This window comes from Mesoplodon bidens (assembly GCF_964165515.1).
Source record: "Mesoplodon bidens genome assembly, chromosome: 13".
In the NCBI taxonomy this organism is placed as follows: Eukaryota; Metazoa; Chordata; class Mammalia; order Artiodactyla; family Ziphiidae; genus Mesoplodon; species Mesoplodon bidens.
In genome coordinates, this window is record NC_138169.1 from 29304030 (window position 1) to 29329060 (window position 25031).

At 55.5% G+C, this 25031-nt stretch overlaps 1 protein-coding gene across 1 annotated transcript in view; it reads right to left on the minus strand.

The window, feature by feature from the left end:
- IMPA2 (inositol monophosphatase 2) overlaps positions 1-25031 on the minus strand; it is a 46636-nt gene that overhangs the window by 14866 nt on the left and 6739 nt on the right. The window contains exons 2-8 of the mRNA XM_081253113.1: positions 21757-21890; positions 14871-14975; positions 13036-13081; positions 11196-11304; positions 5582-5690; positions 4838-4989; positions 3589-3700 (exon numbers count right to left, since the gene is read on the minus strand). Coding sequence (XP_081109239.1) covers positions 3589-3700; positions 4838-4989; positions 5582-5690; positions 11196-11304; positions 13036-13081; positions 14871-14975; positions 21757-21890 — 767 coding nt within the window. The remainder of the gene's footprint in view (positions 1-3588; positions 3701-4837; positions 4990-5581; positions 5691-11195; positions 11305-13035; positions 13082-14870; positions 14976-21756; positions 21891-25031) is intronic.

Here is a 25031-nt window from a genome sequence, read left to right on the forward strand (position 1 = left end):
TGGGATTAATGTCCTTATAAAGGAGGGTCCAGAGAGTTCCCTCACCCCTTCTGCCACATGAGGACACAGGGAGAGGATGGCCAGCCATGAACCAGGAGAAGGCGTCACTAGAAACCCGCCCTGCTGGCCCCTGATCTGGGACTTCCAGCCTGCAGAACCATGGGCAGTAAATCTCGGCCATTCATAATAAGCCACCCTGTGTACAGCATTCTGTTAGAGCAGCCTCACCAGACTAGACACGCAGTTTGACAAATGAGAAAGTGGGTCCAGTCAATTCAACTCCCCTCTTTAAAAACTTTTTATGGTAAAAAATTTCAAATATGAAGACATATAGGGGGGCTTCCCTGGTGGCGCAGTGGTTGAGAGTCCGTCTGCTGATGCAGGGGACACGGGTTTGTGCCCCGGTCCAGGAAGATCCCACATGCTGCAGAGTGGCTGGGCCCGTGAGCCATGGCCACTGAGCCTGTGCGTCCAGAGCCTGTGCTCCGCAACGGGAGAGGCCACAACAGTGAGAGGCCCGCGTACCGCAAAAAAAAAAAAAAAAAAAAAAAGACATATAGGGACTTCCCTGGTGGCACAGTGGTTAATAATCCACCTGCCAATGCAGGGAACACGGGTTTGATCCCTGGTCCGGGAAGATCCCACATGCTGTGGAGGAACTAAGCCCATGCACCACAACTACTGAGCCTGTGCTCTAGGGCCCACGTGCCACAACTACTGAGCCCACGTGCCACAACTACTGAAGCCCGCGTGCCTAGAACCCATGCTCCGCAACAAGAGAAGCCACCGCAATGAGAAGCCCGCGCACTGCAACCAAGAGTAGCCCCCACTCCCTGCAACTAGAGAAAGCCCGCGAGCAGCAACGAAGACCCAATGCAGCCAAAAATAAATAAATTAAAATAAATAAATTTTTAAAAAACCTTAAAAAAATATAAAGACATATAGAAAGAACATGCCATGAGCATCCTTATACTCAGTGCCTGGATTCAATCACCATTGACATTTTGACATATTTGCTTTTTTATCTGTATTTTTATTTGAACCCCTTCACATCAAATCCTTCAACCTGCATCTCTGAAGAAACCAGAATGTTGTCACACACACCATAGTGATGTCACCTCTCCTAATGAAATAAAAGTGACTCCTAGTCACACCTGTTCATCCACATGGTAGCAGTGGTCAGGATTTCCTTCCTTTTTAAGGCTGAATAATACCCCACTGTGTGGATGGACCACATTCCGTTTATTCATCAGCCATCGATGGACACTTGGGTAGCTTCCCTCTCCTGGCCACTGTGAATAGTGCCACTGTGAACACCAGTGTACAGATATGGCATCATGTTTTTTAAAAATAGAAAACCAGGGTGGCCCTGACCTTTTCCTTCCTTTTCTGCACTGGCCTTGCTGCCGACCAGAAATCTGTCAGAGCCGGTGCAGGACCAGGACACCCATGCCAGCATCGAGCCATGGCAGTGACCAGGGTGAGCAGAAGCTCAGGCTTTTCTCGAAGCTGAGAGACAGCAAAGGCCATCCGTGTGTCCAGGGACGAGACTCTGGACGGCTGGGAGTGGCGGCTCCAACCCTCTTGCCCCACATGTCCACTTTGGCCCCATTTAGCTCTACGTGTGGCCTCCCTGCCAAGGTGGGGGAGGGGGGACCTGCCACCAGCCGCCTGGTGGCAGTAAACAGCTCTTCCTCTGGCCACCAACCTGGCCGCCTGGGCGTCTGGCTGCTGCTCTGCCTGCTGTCCTGCCCACCACCGCCCCCCACCCCTGGCCCTTGGACCCCCGTCTCACAGCCTAGGCTTTGCATGAATACTTTCCAGCCAAGGCTGTCAACGGGCAGACTGGTGACACCACTGTGGACGCACCGAGGTTTGCGAGCTCATACACAACATGGAGCTCTGGAGAGTACCAGACTGTGGCGGCATCACTGTCCATGAGGTCTCTTCAGAGCCTGTGGGAGCGGTCACGTGCCTTTCCGCGTGCCCAGCACATGCCCAGGGCGGGGACGGCTCGTGGGGCCCTGCTGACGCGTCACGAATCCGTGCGCAACGGCAGAGCCCGCTCAGGTGCACTGCACGGGGTTAGGCGGGAGCTGCCACCAGAAACGCAGGATTTCCCCAGATCCGCACAGCAAAGTGCCCTGCAGCCACGGCCCTGGGACGGCTCCCATCTCGTGTCCTCCCACCGCCTTGGGATAAGATCATGCACCTGTGGTGCTCAAGTTTCGCAGAGCTGTGGTCCTGCACAGAGAGAAGCTGCTTCCTCGTGTGGGTATCAAAGGTGGGTCCTTATGCACAGCAGGCATGAGACGCCCTAGTCCCAAAGGAGACTCCAGTCCTCATGTGTCTGAGCCCTTTACCTGTGAGCCTTTCGGGACATCACCTGGCACCCCATTCAGACCAGATCAGAAAACTCCTTCCTAAAGATAGCAAATGTATCAATCAGTAACCCAAGGGGAGGTGGAGGTGAGGCCTCTGGGGATTGGCTTGGGGAGGGAATTACCCCCTGGGAGGCCCCCTGGGCTCCACCAGGTGCGTGAGCGGGCCCAGTGCACCTGCCCTGTGAGTAGCAGGTGGCACAGGGGAGTCAGCATGATGGGCTCTGAGGCCCTGCAGTGTCCTCAGAGGGGAGCAGGGCCGGTGGGCTTGCCGAGGGCTCTCCAGGGTGTGATGTGGTGAAAGTGCCTGGGTCATTGCACAGGCCGAGCCCCGGAGTTTAGGTACCAGAGACAGCAGGTGCCGGGGCCGCTCTACATACTCGTTAATTATTGTTGACGGCAAATTAGGAACACAAGGGAGAAAGCTAAGCGTGGGCTGGAATATCCGCTGTCCTAAAACTGACTTTCTCGATTTTTAAACTTCAGAAAAGACCCGTGGCCAGCCAGTGAATATCCTCATTAGAATTATTCTTATATATAATTCCTCCTCCTAAAGAGGAAAAAAATAAGGCCCAGAAAATATTTTTCTTCGTTAAACTGATCACAAAAACATTTAAACATAGCATTTTAGAGGTTTGGTTTTCTTATTTTAAGATTTTAAATTTTAAATACTGACATGATAATTACTGAAGTCGTTTTCATCACCTGCGGCAGGCAGATAGCAAGCATGTTACCTCTGGGCTGTCATATGCAAACTTCCCTAAAGAGCCTGTGGATTTTGGGGGTTGTTTGGGGAAACAGGCGACACACTTGTGGAGGGAAACAAGCAGAGAGTCATCATTTGGTTTATTGCATTCTGAAGTACCATGGGCAGAGGCGGGGGAGGTCGCTGAGAGCAAGTCTGCTTTATCAGCAGTTCAAAAGCCTTATTACCTGAGATTTGCATTCTGGAAAAAAAATTGCGTTTGCAGTATCAATACATACGTCCTGTGAGATCCGGGTTTCGGCCCCAGTAGGAGGGCTGGACCAACTCACACAAGGCTACGTGAGATTACAGAGAAGAACCACTGGACACCAAAGTCACCAAGACGTGGGCTCAGCCAGACAGCCCGGACTCCAGCCTGATGGCTCCTTTGGGGATCAGGAACTCTTGCTCCAGGTTCCCAGGAAGGCCCCGTCCTGGGGCAGCCCTGTCTGCTCCCCTCACCTCTCATCGTCCCGCCCGTAGTTAATCGTCTGTAGGGCCTGAGCTATGAGCACCGCCATTTCCCGTGTGCCCGCAGCAACCACCCTGCAAGACATGAGGTCTAGCGGCCCGCCTGCGGACAGAGGGACAGGGTGTCTGGGTTAGGGAGGGGGGCGGCACGACCCGCGTCAGCCCAGCACTCAGGCTGAACCAGCCCAAAGGGTGGAGCCTCAGCACCGCTCTGCCCCAACCTGGGTGCCATCCAGGCTGCGGGACTGGCACCTCCTGAGGCTGCACTGGGAGAAAGCAGCTTAAGGTACAGCGTTCAGGCCCGAGGCTCAAACAATGTTAGGTCAGGACAGGGAGCAGTTCTCAAACTCTGCGCTGCATGGGGCTCCAGGTACCCAGGAGGCCTTGGTGGGGGGAGTGCTGGGGGCGGCCTTTCTGCTGGGCCCCTCGATGCGGCTGCTCTGTGCACCAGATATCTGGGGCAGGATGAAGGCCCTCGACCTCCTGGAGGTGTGAACAGGCCTAAAGGCCTCGCTGGAGACCTCAGTGCACATGCGTGTGTGCGTGTGTGTGTGTTTGTGTGCGTGCGCACGTGGTCACATCCAGGACAGACATGTCTTTAACGGGGACGGGCCTGCCTGGCCTCGGTGCCCAAGGCTGACCCCTCTTCACTTCACACCCTCCCGGAAGCTCAACTAGGGCCTCCCGAGGAGCAGGAGCAAAAACGGAGCAATCACGGGATGAAGGGCCCACCGCCAGCGCCAGCAGTTAAATGGAGCCCAGCGTTTCCCCAACAGGCTCTGGATTAAAGCTGGAGGAGGATGGGCTCCACAGAGGACCCCAATGTCAGATGAGGCTCCATGGGTGTCCCCAGGACCGGGACACTGCGGGACTCGCCCCCATGGGGTCGGTAACTGGGCAAGGTGACTCTGAGGCAGAGGAACAGGTCACCTCTAGGATCCATCACCTAAATCCTCATCATTGTATCAGGGAGCATGCTGCCTGCTCTGTGGTCTCAGTGGACTGGGTTGGGGGTGCCGCGGAAGTGAGTGTTTAGAAAACACTCACAGCCACCCGTCCTGACCCTGGGTCTATTTTCACACCTGGAGACAGGAAGGGGGAGCGGCCTTCTGGCCTGGCCCACTGCCCTCCCTACACGTCCCTGTTAGCAGAGGAGGGGGCCTGTCTGTCTGGGGCACTGCGGGTCTGTCCTGGGGATGCACCCCTGGGGACGGAGGGCGGGCTGAGGGCCTGAGCTCACCTGACGTGTCCATCACGACGCCGCCTGCTTCCCTGATGATGACAGTGGCTGCAGCCAGGTCCCAACAGTGCAGGCCAAACTGGTAGTAGGCGTCGGCGGCGCCCGAGGCCAGGTGGCAGAGTGCCAAGGTGGAGCTGCCGATGACGCGGACGCTGCCGGAGATGGAGGAGGGGAAACACACTGACTGGCTCTGCTCCAGTGCCCGCCCCCTCCACCGCAGGCACCCCCAGGAGCTAAACAAGAGCCCAGGGCCTCTTCCCAAAAGCTCGATTCTGAGCCCTGGGCCCAGAGCCATGCCGTCCAATAGAACTTTCTGTGGTGATGGACCACTCGGCGCCGCGAAGCCACCAGCCCAAGGCCGCGGCACTTGAAGTGTGGCTGGTGCAACTGAAGGACACAACCTTCACTCTGTGGACCTTCAACGACCTTAGGTCTAAACCATCTGGGGTGGCCGCAGTCACAGTGCAGACCCGGGGGAGACTGGGCTGGGGGGGCGTCACTGTCATCACGAAGGGCGCTGAGATCGGGGCGCACAAGGGGCTGAGATGGGCTCCCACAGGTCCCCTGCCACCCCACCCCCACGGGCTGCACGAGCTCCTGGCTGGGGACCGGGCTGGCTCGTGTGTCACTGCTCCTGCCCTGGGGAGCAGCCTGGGAGCTGTGTGTGGGGCCTGGGTGCCCCATGGGTCTTGGGGAGGGGGAGCATGCACCCATGGGTCCCAGTCCCGGGAGGGGAGCGCGTACCCATGGGCCCCAGCACGGAGCAGCCTCTCCATGTTGCTCAGGAACAGCTTCAGTGTCGTGGGGTCTCGTCTGGGCCCGATTTCTGTCAGAACCAGGGCCTTGGAGAGATCTGTGTGGAGAGAATTTCTCCAAGTCAGAAACACCAAGGCTCAGTTCTCACCCAGCAGTTGGGTTTTTCCTCGAAGCGAAATGCAAACCCGCCTCCCGCTCTTGCTTGATTCAGTATCCTCCCTGGGTGGCTGATGCTGCAGAGGTTTCCGGCCTGGGAAAGGAAGGACGTGCTGACTAGAGTCGAAGCCACACCCTGACCATCTCACCTCCCAGGCCCCAGAAAGTCCCAGATGCAGGGGTGGGGGGGCAGACCCCCCAGTTCTCTCTTTTCAGGGACGCTTACCAGCAAGAACTCGGACGGGTCTGGTGGCTCATGAAACCAGCATCATTCAGTCACAAATAAAAACAAAGTGACTCCAAACTGGGAACGCCCCATGTTTGGAGGAAAAAAAATGCCTCATCAAATAAATCTGTCTTTAAAAGCCTTTCTTGGGACTTCCCTGGTGGTGCAGTGGTTAAGAATCCACCTGCCAATACAGGGGACACGGGTTCGATCCCCGGTCAGGGAACTAAGATTCCACATGCTGCAGGGCAACTAAGCCTGTGCACCAAAACTACTGAGCCTACGCCCTAGAGCGTGCGAGCCACAACTACTGAGCACGAGTGCCTAGAGCCCGTGCTCCGCAACAAGAGAAGCCACTGCAATGAGAAGCTCGCGCACCGCAACAAAGAGTAGCCCCTACTTGCCGCAACTAGAGAAAGCCCGGGTGGGCAGCAATGGAGACCCAACGCAGCCAAAAATAAATTACAAATAATAATAATAAAAGCTTTTCACTAGCTGCCGTGATGACAAAGATGGAAACGTCATCCCTACCGAGGAAGCGACTGCTAAGCAACGTCTTTGGAAAGGGGTCCTCAGGAGTAACCCCCCAGCATGGGGGTAGATGCTGTGGCCACCAGACACAGGAAAGTGGCTGCAGGCGGGCCGGGCCTGACTCACTGCGAGGGTCATAGCACTGTCCCTCTTGGCCACACACGCAATCACATCCAGATCTAGCGTCCTGTCTTGTCAGGCCTTGCCATTCAGGCAGGATCAGCCACTCCTGTGCGTTCAGTTGAGAGAACAAAGCCCCTCCATGAAGTGGAGGAAAACCACGCCCATAGGTAACCTCACTCCCCGGGCCCAATCCCGCCCGACTCCCATAAACTCACCTCCCACCAGGGACAGACCACTGGGAGGAGACACTGAGTCTGTACCATTTCCCCTTTTCTCACACTGGAGGCTCTCATTTTATACTGTAAAGACTTTCTGAGACCTGGCACCACAGCTGGGCCAGTGACCAGCCCTGCCATGTGTCTGGTGGCGGCTCGGGCTCTACCCACACGAGGGGCACAGCGTGGCGGCTCCAGGATCTCCGGGGACAGGACCCAGTCTGCCCTCCAGAGCTCACCTCCCGACCCCACCCTCACTGGGCTGCAAGCTGAGAGGGCACCTTCCCACGGAAAAAGGACTTGTTTTGAAGAAAAAGACCTCAACGGGGCCAGGCGCAGTGGGTGACCTGCAGGAGGTTGTGAGACCCAGACCTTGACTCAAGCTTGTCTGGTGATGATGCCAAAGAAAGGGCTTCTTCCCGTAGTTTTTCATCTGTGAGAAGACACCTCTGTGCCCAGTGTCCCCCGCCCCCCAGCTGCAGTGTATCCACTCTTCCTCATGCTTGCACAGTGGTGTTTTTTCCTAAATGAAACCCAGACAATTAAGAAGTCATCTGAACTCTGCCACCTGAGGCAAAATACTTTCTACTGTTTTCTTTTGCCCAGATAATGACACAAAGGTAAAAATGACAACCCCATCTACTTAATATTGTCTTATGATTAATTCTGACTAGCTCTCCACAATTACGATGACTTACTATGACTTTTATTACCTTTCAAACTATTTTTATCATAATAGTTTAGCTCTTAATCAAATACTAATATATATATAATTTAAAATATTCTGTGACTTCATGGGTGTGTGTGGGGGGCACGGAGACCTATTGCTTAATGGGTTCAGAGTTTCTATTTGCAGCGATAAACAATTTGGAAATAGAGGAAATGGATGCACAAGATCGTGAATGTAATTAATGCCACTGAATTGTACACTTAAAAATGGTTAAAACGGCAATTATTATGTTATATATATTTTACCACTATAAAAAAATCAAATAGATTTTGAAGCAGGGCATCTCTGCATCCTCTTTCAATAAACAAATTTTAGGGTGAAAAAATAGTCCGTGACTTCCAACAGTTTGAAAACTCTTTTTCTGGCTGAGGATAAGAGCACTGTTGTCTTGAGAGAGATTTTACAACTTAGAGGTGAGAGAAGCAAGTCCTCTGTCTGCCCTGAAATACGTCCTCACAGGAAAGAGGTGACTGAGCCTTGAAGTGTGGGCGTGAGCGCAGGTCGTGCAGCTCCCATGATGGCCTCGGACCGGCGTGTGTGACACACGTGATTGGGCTTCCAGATCCTTGCTGACCGTGAGCTCCTCACACAAAAAGTAATATTAGCTGTACTTCACTGAAAACCCCAGAACTAGACAGAAAGAAGGTTGGGGGCTGTGAGGGAGAGGCAGAGAGTGACCAACGGGAAGGGGTTACCCCGGAGCCACCCAAACACGGGGCACCAGGAATGTAATGACACTGAATTATTCACTTTACAACAGCTAATTTCATGTTACGCGACCTTCACCTCAATACATTATGTTCAAAAACAAATAAGTAATTGGAAAAAAAAAAAAGTATTGTTCAGAATCCTGGAGAAGACTGCCCTGGAAACCTATGTAACCTCTTCCAAATCCCCTCTGACAAAAAAACAGAGCAGCTGGGAGAGCAAAACACAAACCACAGACAAAAACCATCTACAAAAACCTACGTCCACAAGGGCGTATCCAGGCCCCAGAGGGCAAGTGGGCAGGCGAACCCCTGACAGTTACTACGACCTCTCATAACCGACCTTCCAGGGACTCTCAGGGAAGGACCCACTGAGTAGAAACGCATGGGAGTGAACCCCAAATTCACTGGATGGGAATCAGGGGCAAAGGAGGGAGACGATCCAGGTAGCATTGCGGGAGGGGCAGAGCCAACCGTCCAAGGAAGAGGCCAACTTTGCAGGCACTTCACAAACACAGCAGAAGAGGGAGCCCTAGAGCCACGAGACGATGGAAAGTGTTCACCCCCCCCCCACCCCATCACACCACCGGCCTCCAGAGCTCTTTCAATTAGAAAGAATGTAAAAGAATGATGTTTGAATCCCATACATAATTATCATAAGAAAAAAGAGACTAGGGAGCATAATAACATCTCTCCAGTCGATCAGAGATTTCCAGAAAGACCCGTCCACAAAACAGAAGTAGCTGCAAGAGAAAGAAACGGAGAATCCACGGAAGAAGAACATCACTCAGAAGTAGAGGGGAGGGAACCTAAGAAAAAATTAGGAAAGAAAACAGTTCAGAAAAGAAGGTCAAGCTAAAGGAATGAGAATAAATAAACACAATAGATTATGCTTTACAAGACATGGAAGGTGAAAAGGAGGAAATTTTTAAAAATTAAAAAATCGGTGGAAAAGGTGGAAAAGATTTAAGAGAAAGTGACAGAGAGATACGTACTGAAATGCTGGCTAGAAAGTGCCATTATGTCTGGGGTTTGTAGCAGGGAGTTGTTTGGGGTGGTGGGGGCAGGGAGCTTGGAGGAAGCAGGGTTGGCCGCGGGGGGCAGAGGGGCGACATCAGGCTGTGATGGGTCATGTGGCTTCACTGTACTTTTTCTGTCTCCTTTGTGTTTGCAGTTCTGCAAGGTAGAATTTTGAGAAAAAGCTACCAAAGAAATTCTGGCCTCATCTAATCCTTTACCGCTATGCAGTGTGGTCTTTGTTTTGCTTTTGTGAGTTGAAAACATTGCAGAAAGGAGCACAGGAAAGAGAAGGCAAGGAAAGCAGGGAGATGAGTGATGGTTGTTTTAGCGACCACTTCCTCCAGAAACGCATCCCAGAATTAATAGCTGGTTGATCTCGTGCGAAGATTCAAATTCCTTCTCTGATAATGACTCTCATTTTGGGCACCAGTGCCAGGCCGTTCCTGAGTGCCCTGTGGGTAGGATTTAATTTGATCCTCACAGCTGTCATCAGCGTCACCTCCCACCCACGTGAACACTGAGGTTCCAGAAGCAGAGCTGACAAGTCACATGTGGAAGGTGTCAGAATCAGGCTTTGAAGCCAGGTCTGTACGACACCTAAGGACATTGCTGCTGAGGAGAGCTTTCTGTCACCTCCTGTAGAAACCTCGTCACCCGGCAAATAGAAGACAACCAGGGCTGAAAACATCACCCTGGACTTTATGAGTCAGAATTTTTAAAAAATCCCAAGTGAGCTTTGGGACACGAGCACCGACGGACTTGGGGTTCCGTGTTGCAGAGGGGGGTGGACGGCGTGTTTGAGCAAGGAGGCCCGTGGGCGGAGGGCCTGGGATGGGTGCGAGCGTGGGCACCGAGCCTCGAGTCACAGCAAATGAATGTGGAGCAAAGTTCACCAGGGCCTTTGACAACTCGCTCCCTCACCCCCGAGTTACACAACTGGCTGGCAGGCCAACTCCTGGCAGGCGCAGCTGTAATCAATGCTGCTGTCTACGTGGCCAAACCAAACAGTCCCCGGGCAGGAGCCTGGGCTGGGCAGTGGCAGAGGCTGGTCCGTGGTCCTGCCAGGCCCCTCCCTCTGGAGCTCCTGCGACGTTACTTCCTGCCCCCCCACCAACACTCTTGAGGCCTGGGCCTCCTGCCTGACCTCCTGCCTCGCCCGTCCTTCACGGGGCGATCATCTCCCTGGCAGATCCACGGCTCACAGTCACCCCACCCAGGGATCCAGATGGCGCCGCTCTCACCGGACCTCAGCGGACCTGACCTGGGCTGGAAGGCCCGTCTCCTCACTGGCTGCGGGCAGCTCAGGGGCAGGGACACTCCTGACCCCTCTCACCACCTCTCAGGCCAACTAGGCACATACTGTTAACTCTGTATAATACAGGCAGTCTGAGTGTAACAGCAGCCCTTTGTAAAAGCCACCGGTGTCCTTGGGTCCTGCTCCAGGAATGACAAGGACAGGGAGCATCTGTGGTGCATACACCACGGCTCATGGACACAGATCCCCTGTGGCCGTCCATGTTCTCACAGGGACTGAAGCCAACGGCAGTGGGTCCACATCCAGGGAGCCACAGCCTGCACCTGGGGAACCGGGTCACCAAGAGGCTCCAAGGGCCAGAGTATGCCTCTGACCCTGCTCTTGGCCTGGCCAGCTTGCCCAGGCCCTCTGGGACCACGCGGGAACTAGTGGCCAGGTTCCTTTTCACATTAGGGATGAAAGGTGAGAGCAGAACAGAAAGGGCCCATTGAAGGCTCCTGGCCACATCCACATCCACACTGAGACACAGACTGGCTCGACATCCAGCCCACCAGGGGCGCACTGTCCCCGAAGAGACTGGACCTCAGTAGGAGATCCCCACCACTGCCTCGCGGAATGCATGACATGAGCAGGGCCCACCTGTCTCCCCGGAGACGTGCAGTTGCTGGCCGTTGCAGAAGGCGCCCCGGCCCCTCCGGCCCGTGTACAGCCGCTCCTCGGTGCAGTGGTAAATCACCCCGAACTCCAGCTGTGGGGTGGGCAGGACAGAAAACAGACACAGGATGTGACACAGGGACCAAAGGCCATGCAGCTCTAGCTGTGACCACTAACACAAGGACCATGGATGGAAATTAGCTTTCGAAAGGGAACTCAAAAAATCAGCATCTGGATTCAAACCTAAACCTGGACATGAAAGCAAATGTCCTTTCCTTAAATAACTATATTTAAAGATATATTTAAACAAATAAAACTATATTTTAAACTGACATCATAATCAAGCATTAGTAACTGAAAATTACTGAAAAAGCTTCCTTCTTCAAAAAGGCCTCTTTTGTTTTTTCTGGGAGGGGAAAAAAGGCTCCTGTAACTCTAATCAAACCCCACAAGAAACCCTCAAAATTGCTGACGTGTGAAGAATTCAGAATGTATCTGGAGATCCAAGAGCATCACAGAGCCCGGGGCGGTCCAGGAAGAGATGTGATTCACCAGAGGGGCTGATCCCTCCCTCACCGCACACATCACCGGGCCCGCGGCCTCAGTCCCCACAAGCCAGTGCCCAGAGGAGGGGAGCTGGGAAAAGGCCTCCGTACACCCGGAGCCCGTCTGCCTCTCCTCCCGGACTCCCTGCCGTCCTGGGCTAAGAACAGCACGTGTGCCTGGCCTGTGCGGCCGCCAACGGACAGAGAAAACGAGGAGAAGCCCGCAAACGCCCGAGGGAAGTCTGGGTGGGCAGAAGGGCTCAATTCTGGGAAGACCCTCCAGTCAGCACACACCCAGATCCTGCGCCCCCTCCAGTCAGCACGTGACCGCCCCCCTTCCCAAGCCCAGGTCAGTCCTGGAACCGGCCAGCCTCTGAGACCCTGCGGCAGGCAGCCAGGGCCTCCACGAGGCCAGAACACATGTACCCAGCACACACCTCGGACCGTCACAGGCCTCGGCCTGGCCAGTCAGAGACCCTGCCACCAGGATGAACAGCCCCCGGCCCCCGAGCTTCCTGCTTCACTTGCTCATCTCAATGACCACATTTAACAGAGAAACAAGTGAGTAACTGACTCCCTCACTAGATCTCAACATTAAGGCTCTTGCTTACCTTCACCTCGAAAATTAAGTTCTTTCTCATGGGTATGACTCCTCTGCTGCCCCAGAATCTGTGCTAACCCTGAGGGTGCCCTGATGAGGGCTCCCTTCGCAAAGCCTGGCCCCCTGCCCTATTCAAGTGTAACTGTAGTAACTGCAACGAAGGTAAGGCTTTTCCTAAGTGTAATCGCTGAAACTGGATAATAAAGCTTAAGCCTGGATCCAGCCTTTTCTGCAGGTCCTAAGATATGGCCCAGTTCCGAGGGTCTATGGGAACCACACAACAGCCATGTTCTCACCCAACAGCTAGAGGAGAATGAACAACTAATAGAACACTGGGATTAGAAATGTCCTCCAAAAATAGGAGTTTCTTTTGTGTGTGACTCGATCACACGCCCCAGGGGTCAGATGGAGACTAACTGGGAACATCTGCCCACAACGTCCCCTCCACGCGGCATCGCTAAATGGCCACCGAGGGGGAGGGCTGGCCGGAGCCCCAAACCCACACACCCCAAACCGGTTTGCATTTGTTTACTTTCTTGGATTTGAAAACACATGCTTGGATTTACTCGTCATGATGAAGGCCGAGGACAAGGAGAGGAAAACTGAGGTTGGAACCAAGAAGCAAGATGAATAAACAACACCCAAGGGGCCACGTGGCCAGGCCCCACCCATCACATACCTCCTGGTTCACAGCAAACCCAATGCTCACTGCCACTGTGGGGAACCTGCAGAGAAGACAGATGGTTTACACGGTGACACACACGGACGCATGCAAACTCAGGAGCCTCTGTATGGCTGGTGGCGCAGAGGACCCTTCTACGGTGCGGCTGGGTTTGTTTTGTCAAAAAGTACCTCCCACAATTTCACTGAGCGCTTCGAGGACAAGCAGGCTGAGCTGACATGCAGGACAGCGACCTTGACAGACAATAGTGCTGGCCATCGTCAGGACAGACGTGACTCAACAGTGACCACGGAGGACCTGGTAGAGAGTTGTTAATAATCAGCTTTCTGGTTCTCAGAGGCTGAAGGGATGGAGGGGTCTGGCCCCAGCGTCCATCGAGGGGCTGGGTCCAAGACAATCGCGTCCCTCCTGCCGTGACCCCTGGGTGAGCCTCGCGCAGGACAGCAGGTGTGGCCACTGCGTGGAAGGCAGGAGGTGACCTCGCATCCTGCCTGCGGGTTTACAGGTTACGTCTCCAGAACGATTTCTCCCTTATGTGAGGATCGTTAGGGCTTAACGAGTAGGAACAAGGAAGGCTGCTTCTAACCCAGGAGACTCGGGACCTAGCCTTGCCCAGGCTGCGCCGTGATGTCCCCTGCCATCTCCATGGGGAGGCTCTTGACATGCCACGGCCGAGCCTGGCTGTGGTTCCCACCCTCAGAAGGCTTTTCCCACTTGCTCTAGTCCCAGTGCTGCTGGACATGAGCAGGACAGGTCCTGTCCGAGCTGCAGTGGCCAGAGGCCCCCAAATGCCTTTAGGCTTCAAGGGTCACCACAGCCCTGGACGGCCCTGGACTGTGTCTGGAGCCTAAGGGTCAGCCTCACAGCTTGTTTCCCAAATGACACTCTCATCCAGGTTCTCTCTCTGGTCCTGGGGTGGACATGTGGCCTTTGTCCATGGTAGGGCTTGGCCCGTTCTGTGCCTACCACCCTCACACAGGTGACCAGTGGGACAGGAACAGGAGCCCCACTCAGAGATACACACCCGGAGGGGAGCCCCGTGGTCCCACAGGACTCCCCAGGGGTGTCACGCTCTAGTTAAGAGTCTGGTGACACTGTTGCTGTCACCAGATGGCTCTGTTCCACTGTCTCTAAAGGGCCACCTGTGATGCGCTGAATCACTTTCCACATCTACACATAAATGCTCCATCTGAGGACCCCACACCCTGGCCCCTCTCACTGTAAGGAAGGAAGCGGGCGGCTGGCTCACCTATGGGACGGGCCCTCCCCGCGGGTCCCACTGGTGGGGGCTGCAGGTCCACAGGCCCCCCAACCGCCGATGGGGACCCGGGATGGGGCAGGAGCCCGGGCCAACCAGCTCTGGGGCTGCACGAGTGTCCTCGTGGGAGGCTTTGACAGCCTCCCCCCCGCCCCCCGTCAGCGCTTCTGGGGCTGGGCAGGTCACTGCCATCACATGCCTCTGACCTCCCGAAAACCTGCTGCTCTGGGATGACATCTGTCCCGATTAGGCTGGCAGCCGGCGGCTCCTCAACCCCCCAGGCCACCATCCATATGCGTGCTCCCAAGGCTGCTGGACCAGACACCCTGTGTTATTTACAACCCTGCCCATCTCTCCAGGGGCCTCCTTAAGGGTCCTTCTTAATTCAACCCAACGTTTAAATGTGACAAATGCAATAGTTTTTAAACAAGTGAAGATCTCCTACATGCTCTGAACGTATCTCACAAATGGGAAACTTTATTTTAAAGTATCATGACTTGTAAGTGAGACCACAAACCCGCTAGAGGTTTGCTGACGTGCTGCTTCGGAAAAGCCGGGGTGTGCCTGCGCTCACCTGTGCACGAAGTTGCAGGTGCCATCAATGGGGTCGACGATCCAGGTGGGGCTGGGGGTAAGCACGCACTTGGCCCCAGCGGCTGCAGCCTCCTCTGCGATGAACCTGCAGCGGACAGAGCTCAGCCTGAGAAAAGGCCAGGAACTTGAGGTTCAGCGCTTCGAGCCCCGGCCCCAGAGACCAGCAGGCAGGGTGAGGAGATCTCACCCGGCCTCTCTGGTCAAACAGGGGCAGCGTCCGGGAAAGACCTTCTGCATTTTTCCCTCTGCTAGTCACTTGGCGGGACCCAGACACACAAGGTGACACCTTCTGTTAAAGCACCACGGGGTGTGGTGGGCCAGGCGGGGGTCCGAGGAAGGATGGATGTGGGAAGAGCTGCTGGCGAGAAGCTGAGCTCTGCGCTGACTTGACTCTGCAGGGATAAGGCCGAGAAGAGAGCCAGCCAGGGGCCTGAGGATGCCGGGGGGACTGGCCTGGGGTTGGGGGAACAGGCTGCATCACAGCTGACACCCCATCTGTACCCAGCCCAGCCTCACCAAACCGCAGGTGGTGGCATGGCATCCATCCCGCATGCGGGAGACAGGAGCTGACGTTGTTCCTGGGAGGCCCCACCCCCCTGGGCTCCCCTCTGGACCCCATCTTGCAGGAGTACGCAGGCCACGCACTGCAGGCCCCTGTCCCTGCCCATCCTCTGTGATGAGTCCTCTGAACACAAGCACCCCCGCAAGGCCGTCCATGCCCCATTGGGAACCTGAACTAGACGGCAACAAGGCAGAATCCACTTGGTCTGTCTCAGCAACGGGAGCCGCCAGGAGCCAGCCGCCTAGGCCGGAAACCAGGGATGGCTCCCCTACCCCTCCTTCTTGCCCCCCCCACCATGCTGGCTCATGCTAAAGGGTCCCCCGAAGTGTCTGCATCCCTGCCTTCTGGGAGGAAAGAACAAACTCCACCTAAATCCCCAGGACGGCACCCGACACAGGTTTCCGACCGTCCCCAACAGATCAGGTTCACCTGGTCCTGCCGAGGGCTTCTCACTAGGTCCTCACATGCACGTCTGTCCTAGAGAAAAAGGGGGCCTGACCACAGCACACCTCTACCAAGAAGGAAAAACAAGTGAAAAACAAGAAATGCTTGGTGTTCTACTGCTGGCGTTTTGCACACCCCAGTTGTAGTTGTCGGAAAGCTCTATTTTTTTTTTTTTTTTTTTTTTGCGTTACGCGGGCCTCTTACTGTCGTGGCCTCTCCCGTTGCGGAGCACAGGCTCCGGACGCGCAGGCTCAACGGCCATGGCTCACGGGCCCAGCCGCTCCGTGGCATGTGGGATCCTCCCGGACCGGGGCACGAACCCGCGTCCCCTGCATCGGCAGGCGGACCCCCAACCACTGCGCCACCAGGGAAGCCCCGGAAAGCTCTTTTTAAATAGAATTTAAAAGTTAGAGTTGGGGACTTCCCTGGTGGCACAGTGGTTCAGAATCTGCCTGCCAATGCAGGGGACACGGGTTCGAGCCCTGGCCTGGGAAGATCCCACGTGCCGCAGAGCAACCAGGCCCGTGTGCCACAACTACCGAGCCTGTGCTCTAGAGCTCACGAGCCATAACTACTGAGCCTGCATGCCACAACTACTGGATCCCGCGCGCCTAGAGCCCGTGCTCTGCAACAAGAGAAGCCACTGTAACAACGAAGAGTAGCCCCCGCTCGCCGCAACTAGAGAAAGCCCGTGCACAGCAATGAAGACCCAATGCAGCCAAAGATTAAAAAAAAAAAAAAAAAAAAGTCAGAGTTGGAAAAAAAAGAGTTGGCGCCTTAGTCTCACTAGTCACACGGGTCAGAGGCCACCACACTGGACGTGCAGACAGAACACCTCTGTCACCGCAGGAAGCTCTCCAGGTCGGCATGTCACGGTCCTAACACTGTGAAGGTGCCCTTCATTCTGGTGTCACTTCAACTGACACAGTGCCATCACCTGCATCGTCACTCAGCTGGTCCCCCTCAACTCTGGCAGCATTTCTGTCCCAAAGATTATGAAACTCATGCTCTATGTGCACAGAGTCATCCAGACACAGACAAATCACCCGAAGCTTGTCCGTGTACACAATGAGGCTACATCATCATTTTCAGGTTGCTGTTTCCAGCCCGCCCACCACTGTCCCTGGAAAAACCCACCTGTGAGCAAGCAAAGCACTGGACTGGGGGCAGGGGTGAGGAACCTGGAAAATTCGTGTGAGTGGAGAAAGCCTACAGCTGCCCCCAGGAGCTTACAGCCCAGAGGGCAGACCAGATACATCGGGGAAGCTCCTGGCTTTTGTCCCTCCTCCTGCTGGGCAGCCTCCCTGCCATCCTCCCCGCTGGGAATTTGGATCATGTGACCCAGGTAGGTGGGTCTAGATGAACAAGGTCGTGGTGACCATCAAGTCAGAGGAGGCTGGGCGGGGTGTGGCCAGGCAGGGTGACTCCCCAACCGCTAACCACGGCAGAAACAAGGGGACGATCCTATGCCACATTAGCTCTGAGGTTTTCTGAGTCAAAGATGTAAGGTATTAAATCCGTCTTCAGTGCTTTCTGCAGCTATGTGAATTTCCTGCAACAGTTTGTGATTATGTTCTTAAAGAAAGGGGGCCATACCCAAAACACACACACATGAGGACAAAGTCCCAGGCTTGAACTGGGCACAAGGTCCAGGAAGCAGTGAGAAGACGTCACTAAGGTCGAGAATAGAAATGACTCACAACAAAGATGATCCCAGGAACCTGGGAGGAATGTGGAATCTTCTTCCTTTTCTAACCTGATTTTAAGCGAGAAGCTGGTAGCTACTAGGGGGGTTGGCAGGAGTCGCTGGGGTCCTGGAGGAGGAGGAGGGGCCGACAGCTCAGACAGCTGGACCACAGCCTGCGGCTGGCGGTCAGTCCATCAGCAAATGTGTGTACACGGTCTCTGGGCTCCCGGAGCAGCCCCCATGATGCATCTGCAGACACAGCTTTCGTCCTGCGGGGCATTTCTGGTGGGAGTCACTCCAAGCAGCCACTCTAAGGCCTGGCCTTTCTGGGCGTCGACTGTTCAGGCCGAGGGCACCCTCCTCTTGACCGCAAGCCAAGGTGGGGGGAGCACTGGTCACCTCCCCACTTGCCTCGTGCCCGTGGGTGGCCCCGGGGGCAGGGCCTCAGACGTGTCCACTCTTCTAAGGCACCAGAATACCTCCCCAGCCTGTGGACCCTGATTTCCTCCGTGTGGGAAGGTAATTCCTGCAGAGGCCGGGGTACATGGACTCAGATGGCATGTGAGAGAGAGTAACAGACACCTCAACAAGAGTGCTGGACCGTCCACAAAAAACCCACAATGTAAACAGAAACAACACACGTGACTGAGCATGGGGCCATTTCATAGGCCTATGGAATGTACAGAGGAAAACAGCACCAGGGACAAGGTTCAGAGCTTGGAAACAAGTTAGACCAATACGTTCTGCTTTATTACTTCTTCCTAAGAGTCATAACAAACCTTCCTTATGATTTTGATGGCCAGGAGCACCCAGGCCTTCTCTTTGGCCAGTTTGTTGACTCTGTGACAAGGTCAGGGTCACCTTCAGTCACTAGGGAGCCAGCTAATGTCCTCGGCCTCATCGCTCAGGCTTTGGCCCAGGCTCTGCTGCCCGAGGACACTGCATGAAATGCAGCGGGGAGACAATGCAGGCAGGCATTCAGGTGGTGGTGGCCAGGAACGCCTTCTCCCCGAGTGCACGCACCCCACAGGGCACAGGGGCCGGTCAGCATGACAGTGCGGCCACGTCCCACCAGGGGCCCAGCCCGGGCAGAGGCGAGAGAGCACCAGCCGTCCTCCTCCCCCAGCCTGTGCCTCCTGGACAAGGGGACACGGACAGGCTCAGCGATGCTACTGCATGTCTTCAAAGTCACCCCACTTGGATCTCACTTGGGAGCACAGCTGGAACAGGTTTCGGCACCCACAGAGGCGGCCCGGGCGCAGACTGAGCTCATGCCGTCGGTGCCAACACAGTGCTTCGGGAATGCGGCCCTAACCTGGTTCCTTGTGTCACCTCCTCCGCGCAGCAGTGTCAGTGCTGGGTGACACCGTGGTCAGATTCCCGTCCCTGGGGGTGGAGCAACTGCCCAGCCGAGGGCAGAAGCAAGCGCAGTTTCTGTCCGCACCCATCTCCCAGGCTTTGGATTTCACCAGTGAGTAAAATAAAATAGCAAAACCAGGGAGCCCACAGGCAGGTTGTTTCTTATTTTATCAAAGTCAAAACAGCTGCAATCTATCTTTTTTTTCTTAATTTTTTTTTTTTTTTTTGGCTGCCTTTGGTCTTTGTTGCTGCTCACAGGCTTTCTCTAGTTGTGGCGAGCGGGGGCTACTCTTTGTTGCGGTGTGTGGGCTTCTCATTGCGGTGGCTTCTCTTGTTGCGGAGCATGGGCTCTAGGGTGTGCAGGCTTCAGTAGTTGTGGCACGCAGGCTCAGTAGTTGTGGCTCGCAGGCTCTAGAGCGCAGGCTCAGTAGTTGTGGTGCACGGGCTTAGTTGCTCCGCGGTATGTGGGATCTTCCCGGACCAGGGATTGAACCCGTGTCCCCTGTGCTGCAGGCGGATTCTTTTTTTTTTTTTTTTTTACGATGTTGGGGGTAGGAGTTTATTAATTTATTTTTTATTTTTGCTGTGTTGGGTCTTCATTTCTGTGAGAGGGCTTTCTCTAGTTGTGGCAAGCGGGGGCCACTCTTCATCGCGGTGCATGGGCCTCTCACTATCGCAGCCTCTCTTGTTGCGGAGCACAGGCTCCAGACGCGCAGGCTCAGTAGTTGTGGCTCACGGGCATAGTTGCTCCGCAGCATGTGGGATCCTCCCAGACCAGGGCTCAAACCCGTGTCCCCTGCATTAGCAGGCAGATTCTCAACAGCTGCGCCACCAGGGAAGACCCTGCAGGCGCATTCTTTAACCACTGCACCACCAGGGAAGTCCCATGCAATCTATCTTTAATACTGTTTTGTGAAAGACTAAAAATGAGGAAGAATGTAAGTTCAGACTTCTTAAGAAAGGGTGACAGCCTTATACCAACTTGTTGTTTACGGGATATATTTAAATACTCTGAATGCAGAAAAATAACAATATACTATTTTATCTTATAATATGCGTGCAATTTTTTTCCTCATCACAAGTTTCTCAATTTGTCTCTGATCTAAAATACAATTAAATGTCTCCAAATTCTGGTACTTTCTTTTAAATCTTAATCATTGGGAAAAAACCAAACCTGACTTTGGTATGCTGAAAAATGATTTCACCTATTTGAATTTTCTAGGCAACAGAGCAGAGAGTAGCATCCTGGCTTTGCTCTCAGAGCCAAGAGGGGAGAGGGAGCAGGGCCAGGCTGACACGGGCAGCCAGTCCCTGCCTCGCAGCCTGCAGCTTGGGGACCGCTGCCTCTTGCTAGGGGTTGGAGGGCACCTGCACTGCCCAGGGCTTTGTCAGGTGGGCTGGCAGGCACAGTTGGAGAGGCTCCAGGGGGCCTGACACCCACCCGGGGTGGGGACTGCTGCTCTGGGCGGACCCAGACAGTCTTCCGAAGGGGCTTCGGAGCCTGAGGCCCCCCGTGTGACACACTGTCTTCTGTCCTGTGATACTTGTCAAGGAGCGTGTAAATTCACACTGTGCAAAGAGACACCAGGCCCCATATCGACACAACAGTGCACCCAAAGCACCAGCAACCGGCCAGCACTTTCAGGATTCGGTCTGTCAGAGTGATCCGACTGCAAAGCGCCAGGAGGCCTGGGACCGCCACCACGCAGAGCCCTGCAGTGACCAGAGCCTTTACCTGGACCCTGGACCCCAGGGCCCCACAGTCCAGCTGCCTCACTGTTGTTGGAGCCACCAGACGATACAGGGACAGAAAGAGCTCCTGGGCCAGAACCAGTGGTGGTTCCTGAGCCGTCACCTCTCAGGGAATCCAACTGCCTTGAACACGGCGGAGCCAGGGGCACTGACCCTGCCAGCCAGCCCCACCCACCCCGCCCTGCATCTGCAGCCATGTCTGCGTGGACCTGTGCGGCTCAAACCCATGCTGTTCAAAGGTCAGCTGTGATTCTTTGGATGTTACCATTTAATTTAGAGTTTTGAAGGTTAAGAAATCATAAACAGTGCAGAGCCTGTAACCATTATAACAGATGCTAGGGTCCTGACTTTACGCCAAACAAGGAAAAAGGGAGAGATGCTGAAACACAAGGGCTGCTGTCAATATGCTTGCACACACACACGCACCCACATACACACACATGACCCCTCAGGTGATGCGGGATAGAAGGAAGGAGCGGGGAGAAGGTGCGAGTGTGTTCGGCCTGTCCCCTCCCCCCCAGTCACTGGCAGGGCATCACGCAGCAGGAGGGAGCCCTTCACTGGTCCACATGGACGTGGGGCCGGACAGACATGTCGTCTACACCTGGGAATCCAGCAATTGGGCTCCAGGGTGAGCAGCTCCCTAAGGAAGGAAAGGGACACTTGTGCCCAAGGAGCCCCCTCCCCGAGCTCAGAGCGTCTGCCCCTGGGGCTCTGGGCCCCCTTGGAACTAGACAAACAGCGCTGGGCAAATGCTGGCCTTTTTCAAGGAAAAGATTAATCGTTGCATCAGATTCTCCATACAGTGACCCAAAAGGTCAGGGACACCTGCTCTGGAGGGGTGTGGCCCTGGGGGCTTGGTGTGGGCTTGGCAGGAGGGGTGGGCAGCCCTGGGGATGGCCACACGCAGGGATGCGTCCTGGGAAAGTCCGCGTGGCCCTGGGCTGACAGGGCACAGCAGAGGGGACTCCCCGCCAGGATCCGCCGCAGGGCGGGGAGTGGGGGGACACGCAGCTGGGGGCGGGTCACAGCAAGGAGTCAGTGAGGCCCCAGCACACCCACCTGTGGGAGGGAAAGCGCTGCTGAAGCTCCTGCAGGATCAGAGCCTCCACCAAGTGATCTGTTTCTGTCACCAGGTCCGCGGCTGACGTTTTTGTTGAGACACGTTTTTCCTCAGAAAGGGCTTTCCTGATGATCTGCAATGAAAGTCGGTAGGTGGGTGATGCTGGCCAGCACCCCCTGCTCTGGGGACGGTCCTGCACCAGAGCTGGGCCCCCTCCCCCACCGCGGACGGCCAGATAGATGGACCGGTGACGCCCGGCTCTCTGTGGGGCTCCTGGGAGCCTTCACTGCCGCCTACTCTTCTCGCGAGAAAGGCGGTCATGGGTGGAACAGTCTTTCTTTGGAGGAAAGAAACGCGGTTCTAAGGACGTGAAGCTTCAGCCACAGAGCCCCACAGAGCCCCCGAGCTTGAACTCGGGAGATTTCAGTGTAGGAACCGCTTCTCCTCATTCACTTTACCCATCACACAAACGTGCCCTTGGATCGGGAGCCCAAACGGTCCAGCCGAAACCAAACCCGGGAAAGTGAAAATGCACGCAGAGAACTGGAAGGCAGACCCTGGCCTCACGCCCCAGGGGCTGGCTGCATCAGGTCACAGGACCGAGTGGTTTGGTCTCCCAGGAGCTGCCAGCGCTTCACCTACACCCAGGATGGAGGGCTGAGTGCCAGGGCCTCCCCGGGGGCCCACACAGGAAGGCATTGAGGGTATTAATCAGGAAACAGCCCCACTGCAGCTAGGGCCTATCCTGTCACCTCTGCCCGAGTCACAGCTCGAGTTCCCAACCACGGTGACATCAGGACCCTGAAGCGACCTCTGACCTCTCCTCCAAGATCCGCTGCACCCAGGATCCCTCACCTCCTTCCATGGACCCCCTTGCTCAGCCGCCACCTGACACCGCACCGCCCACCCCGTGATACTTACTCTTCAACGTTAGGCGGGTGTATCCCATGCCCTGTACACACATGGCCTGTACACACACGCCATGTACACACATACCTTGTACACATATGCCCTGTACACACACACTGTGTACATACATGCCTTGTACACATGCCCTGTACCCACCTGCCCTGTACCCAGATGCTGTGTACCCACCTGCCCTGTACCCAGATGCCGTGTACACACATGCCCTGTACCCACATGCCCTGTACACACATGCCCTGTACCCACATGCCCTGTACCCACATGCCCTGTACGCACATGCCCTGTACCCACACACCATGTACACACATACCCTGTACCCATATCCCATGTACTCACATGCCCTGTACCCACATCCCATGTACCCACATGCTGTGTACACAATACTCTGTACCCACATGCCGTGTACACAATACTCTGTACCCACATGCCGTGTACACACATGCCCTGTACACACACACCGTGTAATTACATGCTCTGTACCCACATGCCATGTACGCACATGCCGCGTACACACATGCCCTGTATACACATGCCCTATACCCACCTGCCATGTACACACATGCCCTGTACCCACATCCCATGTACTCACATGCCGTGTACACACATGCTGTGTACCCACATGTCCTGTACACATACCCTGTACCCACATCCCATGTACCCATTCGCTGAAGAGGAGGAGGCCAGGAAGACGCCTCCAGGAAGCCTGCAGACCGGGGTGCTCACGCAGGATTTCACAGAATAAGCAGGACCCCCTAGATAGGGGCGGTCCTCATCTCAGCACCAAGCCCAGAGAGTTGTTTGGTTTTCCCAGCTTGGTTGAAAAGATAACAGATTGGTTGTAATGTTTTCTAACAGAAAACCCGGCTTGCTCTCTGCTCCCTGCTGCCCGCCTGGTGTCTAGGGTCATGCCCGGCACACAGCCGAGGCGCAAAACCCTTCAAGTCACCAGTACATTATACCTCAGACTGCTTAAACAGACTCAGCACCGTTTTTTCCAACCGGACCTCACGCGCTTGTGGAACACTGACCCCTTGATCTGTCTTGTTTTGCCTCTTGTTGCCCTTGAAGCCCATTACCCTCTGGTTTCCATCCCATCCTGCCTCCCGGGGCCCCCCCCCGCACATCCACTCCCTGCAGTGCAGCCAGAAGGGCTCGCTAAGCTCGGGCCCGCATAAAGCACCTAATGGTCCCGTCACCCCAAGGATAAAGTCACCCCCGATGTAGCTCACAGTGGCCTCTGTGGGCTGGCCTGGAGCAGAGACAACTGGACCCGAGTAGCTGGCCCTCTTCCTTCTAGGAACAGAGCCCAAGGTTAACAGGGCATCGAGCCACATGGCAGCCCGCATCACAGCCTCCTGTGCAGGCAGGTGTGGCCCTGGGACCGAGGTTGGCCCCAAGGACGCGAGGGGAAGTGATGCATGTGACTCCCGAGTCACGTCCTCAAAGGGCCATTGTTGGCATGGCATTTCCTCCTGCCCTTCCACTCCCTCCGCTGTGACTTGGGCGTAGTCGCCGGGGTCAGAGCAGTGGGGTCAGAGCAGTGGCCGGAAGGAACGGGCCCCTGGGTGACTCGGGAAGCAGAGCCTGCCTCCCAGACTCTAGCTAGACTTGGGAGGGGCGGGGAGAAAGGACCCCCTGCCTCTGTCCCCGACTCTAAAGGAGCCAGCCCATCGGCCCACCTCTGCGCCCCCGCATACCCTGCCCCTCCTGCTGCACCGAACCGTCACTCACCCTCTCGCCCCCTTCCCACTGGACGCCAGGTTCCTCTGGCCCCAGCACTCCTCCTTTGTGACTGGGATGCCACCTCCCCGCAGAGCCGGCGCTCACCCTGCAAGTGCGCTCCTGGCTCCCGGGTTAGGACCCTCGTCTGCCCTGTGTCTGAACTCCCCCCCAGGCGGGCTCTGCAGCCTGACACATGGTGGGGTCTCAGAGAACACCTGCTCGGTTCTCACGGGGCTCAGGTAACTAAGTCGGGAAGAAGCTCGGCAAGTGCTCTCATGGAGCCTCATCTGAGCGCCCTGGCCTCTCCATCCTCTGGATCCAACTGAGAGGAGACATGCCCAGGGGCAGTGGGGGGGGGTCCTGATGTCATCTGGGCTCCTTCCCAGGGGAGCCAGGCCCCCAGCCACAGATAATGCAAAGGACGGAAATTACGGATCCAGGAGGAGGATGCTAGAGCGTGTCCTTTTATAAGGATTTCTTTTCTGTTTCTATCAGTGTTTATTATGGCTGTATGATGATCCTTTCCTTGTGGGCCTGTGTCCCCCAGTGCAGGGCAGGCCACACCTGCATTCCCAGCCACCTGCAGTGCTGCCGTGGTCAGCCCTCTTCACCGGCTGCTGCTCCTTCG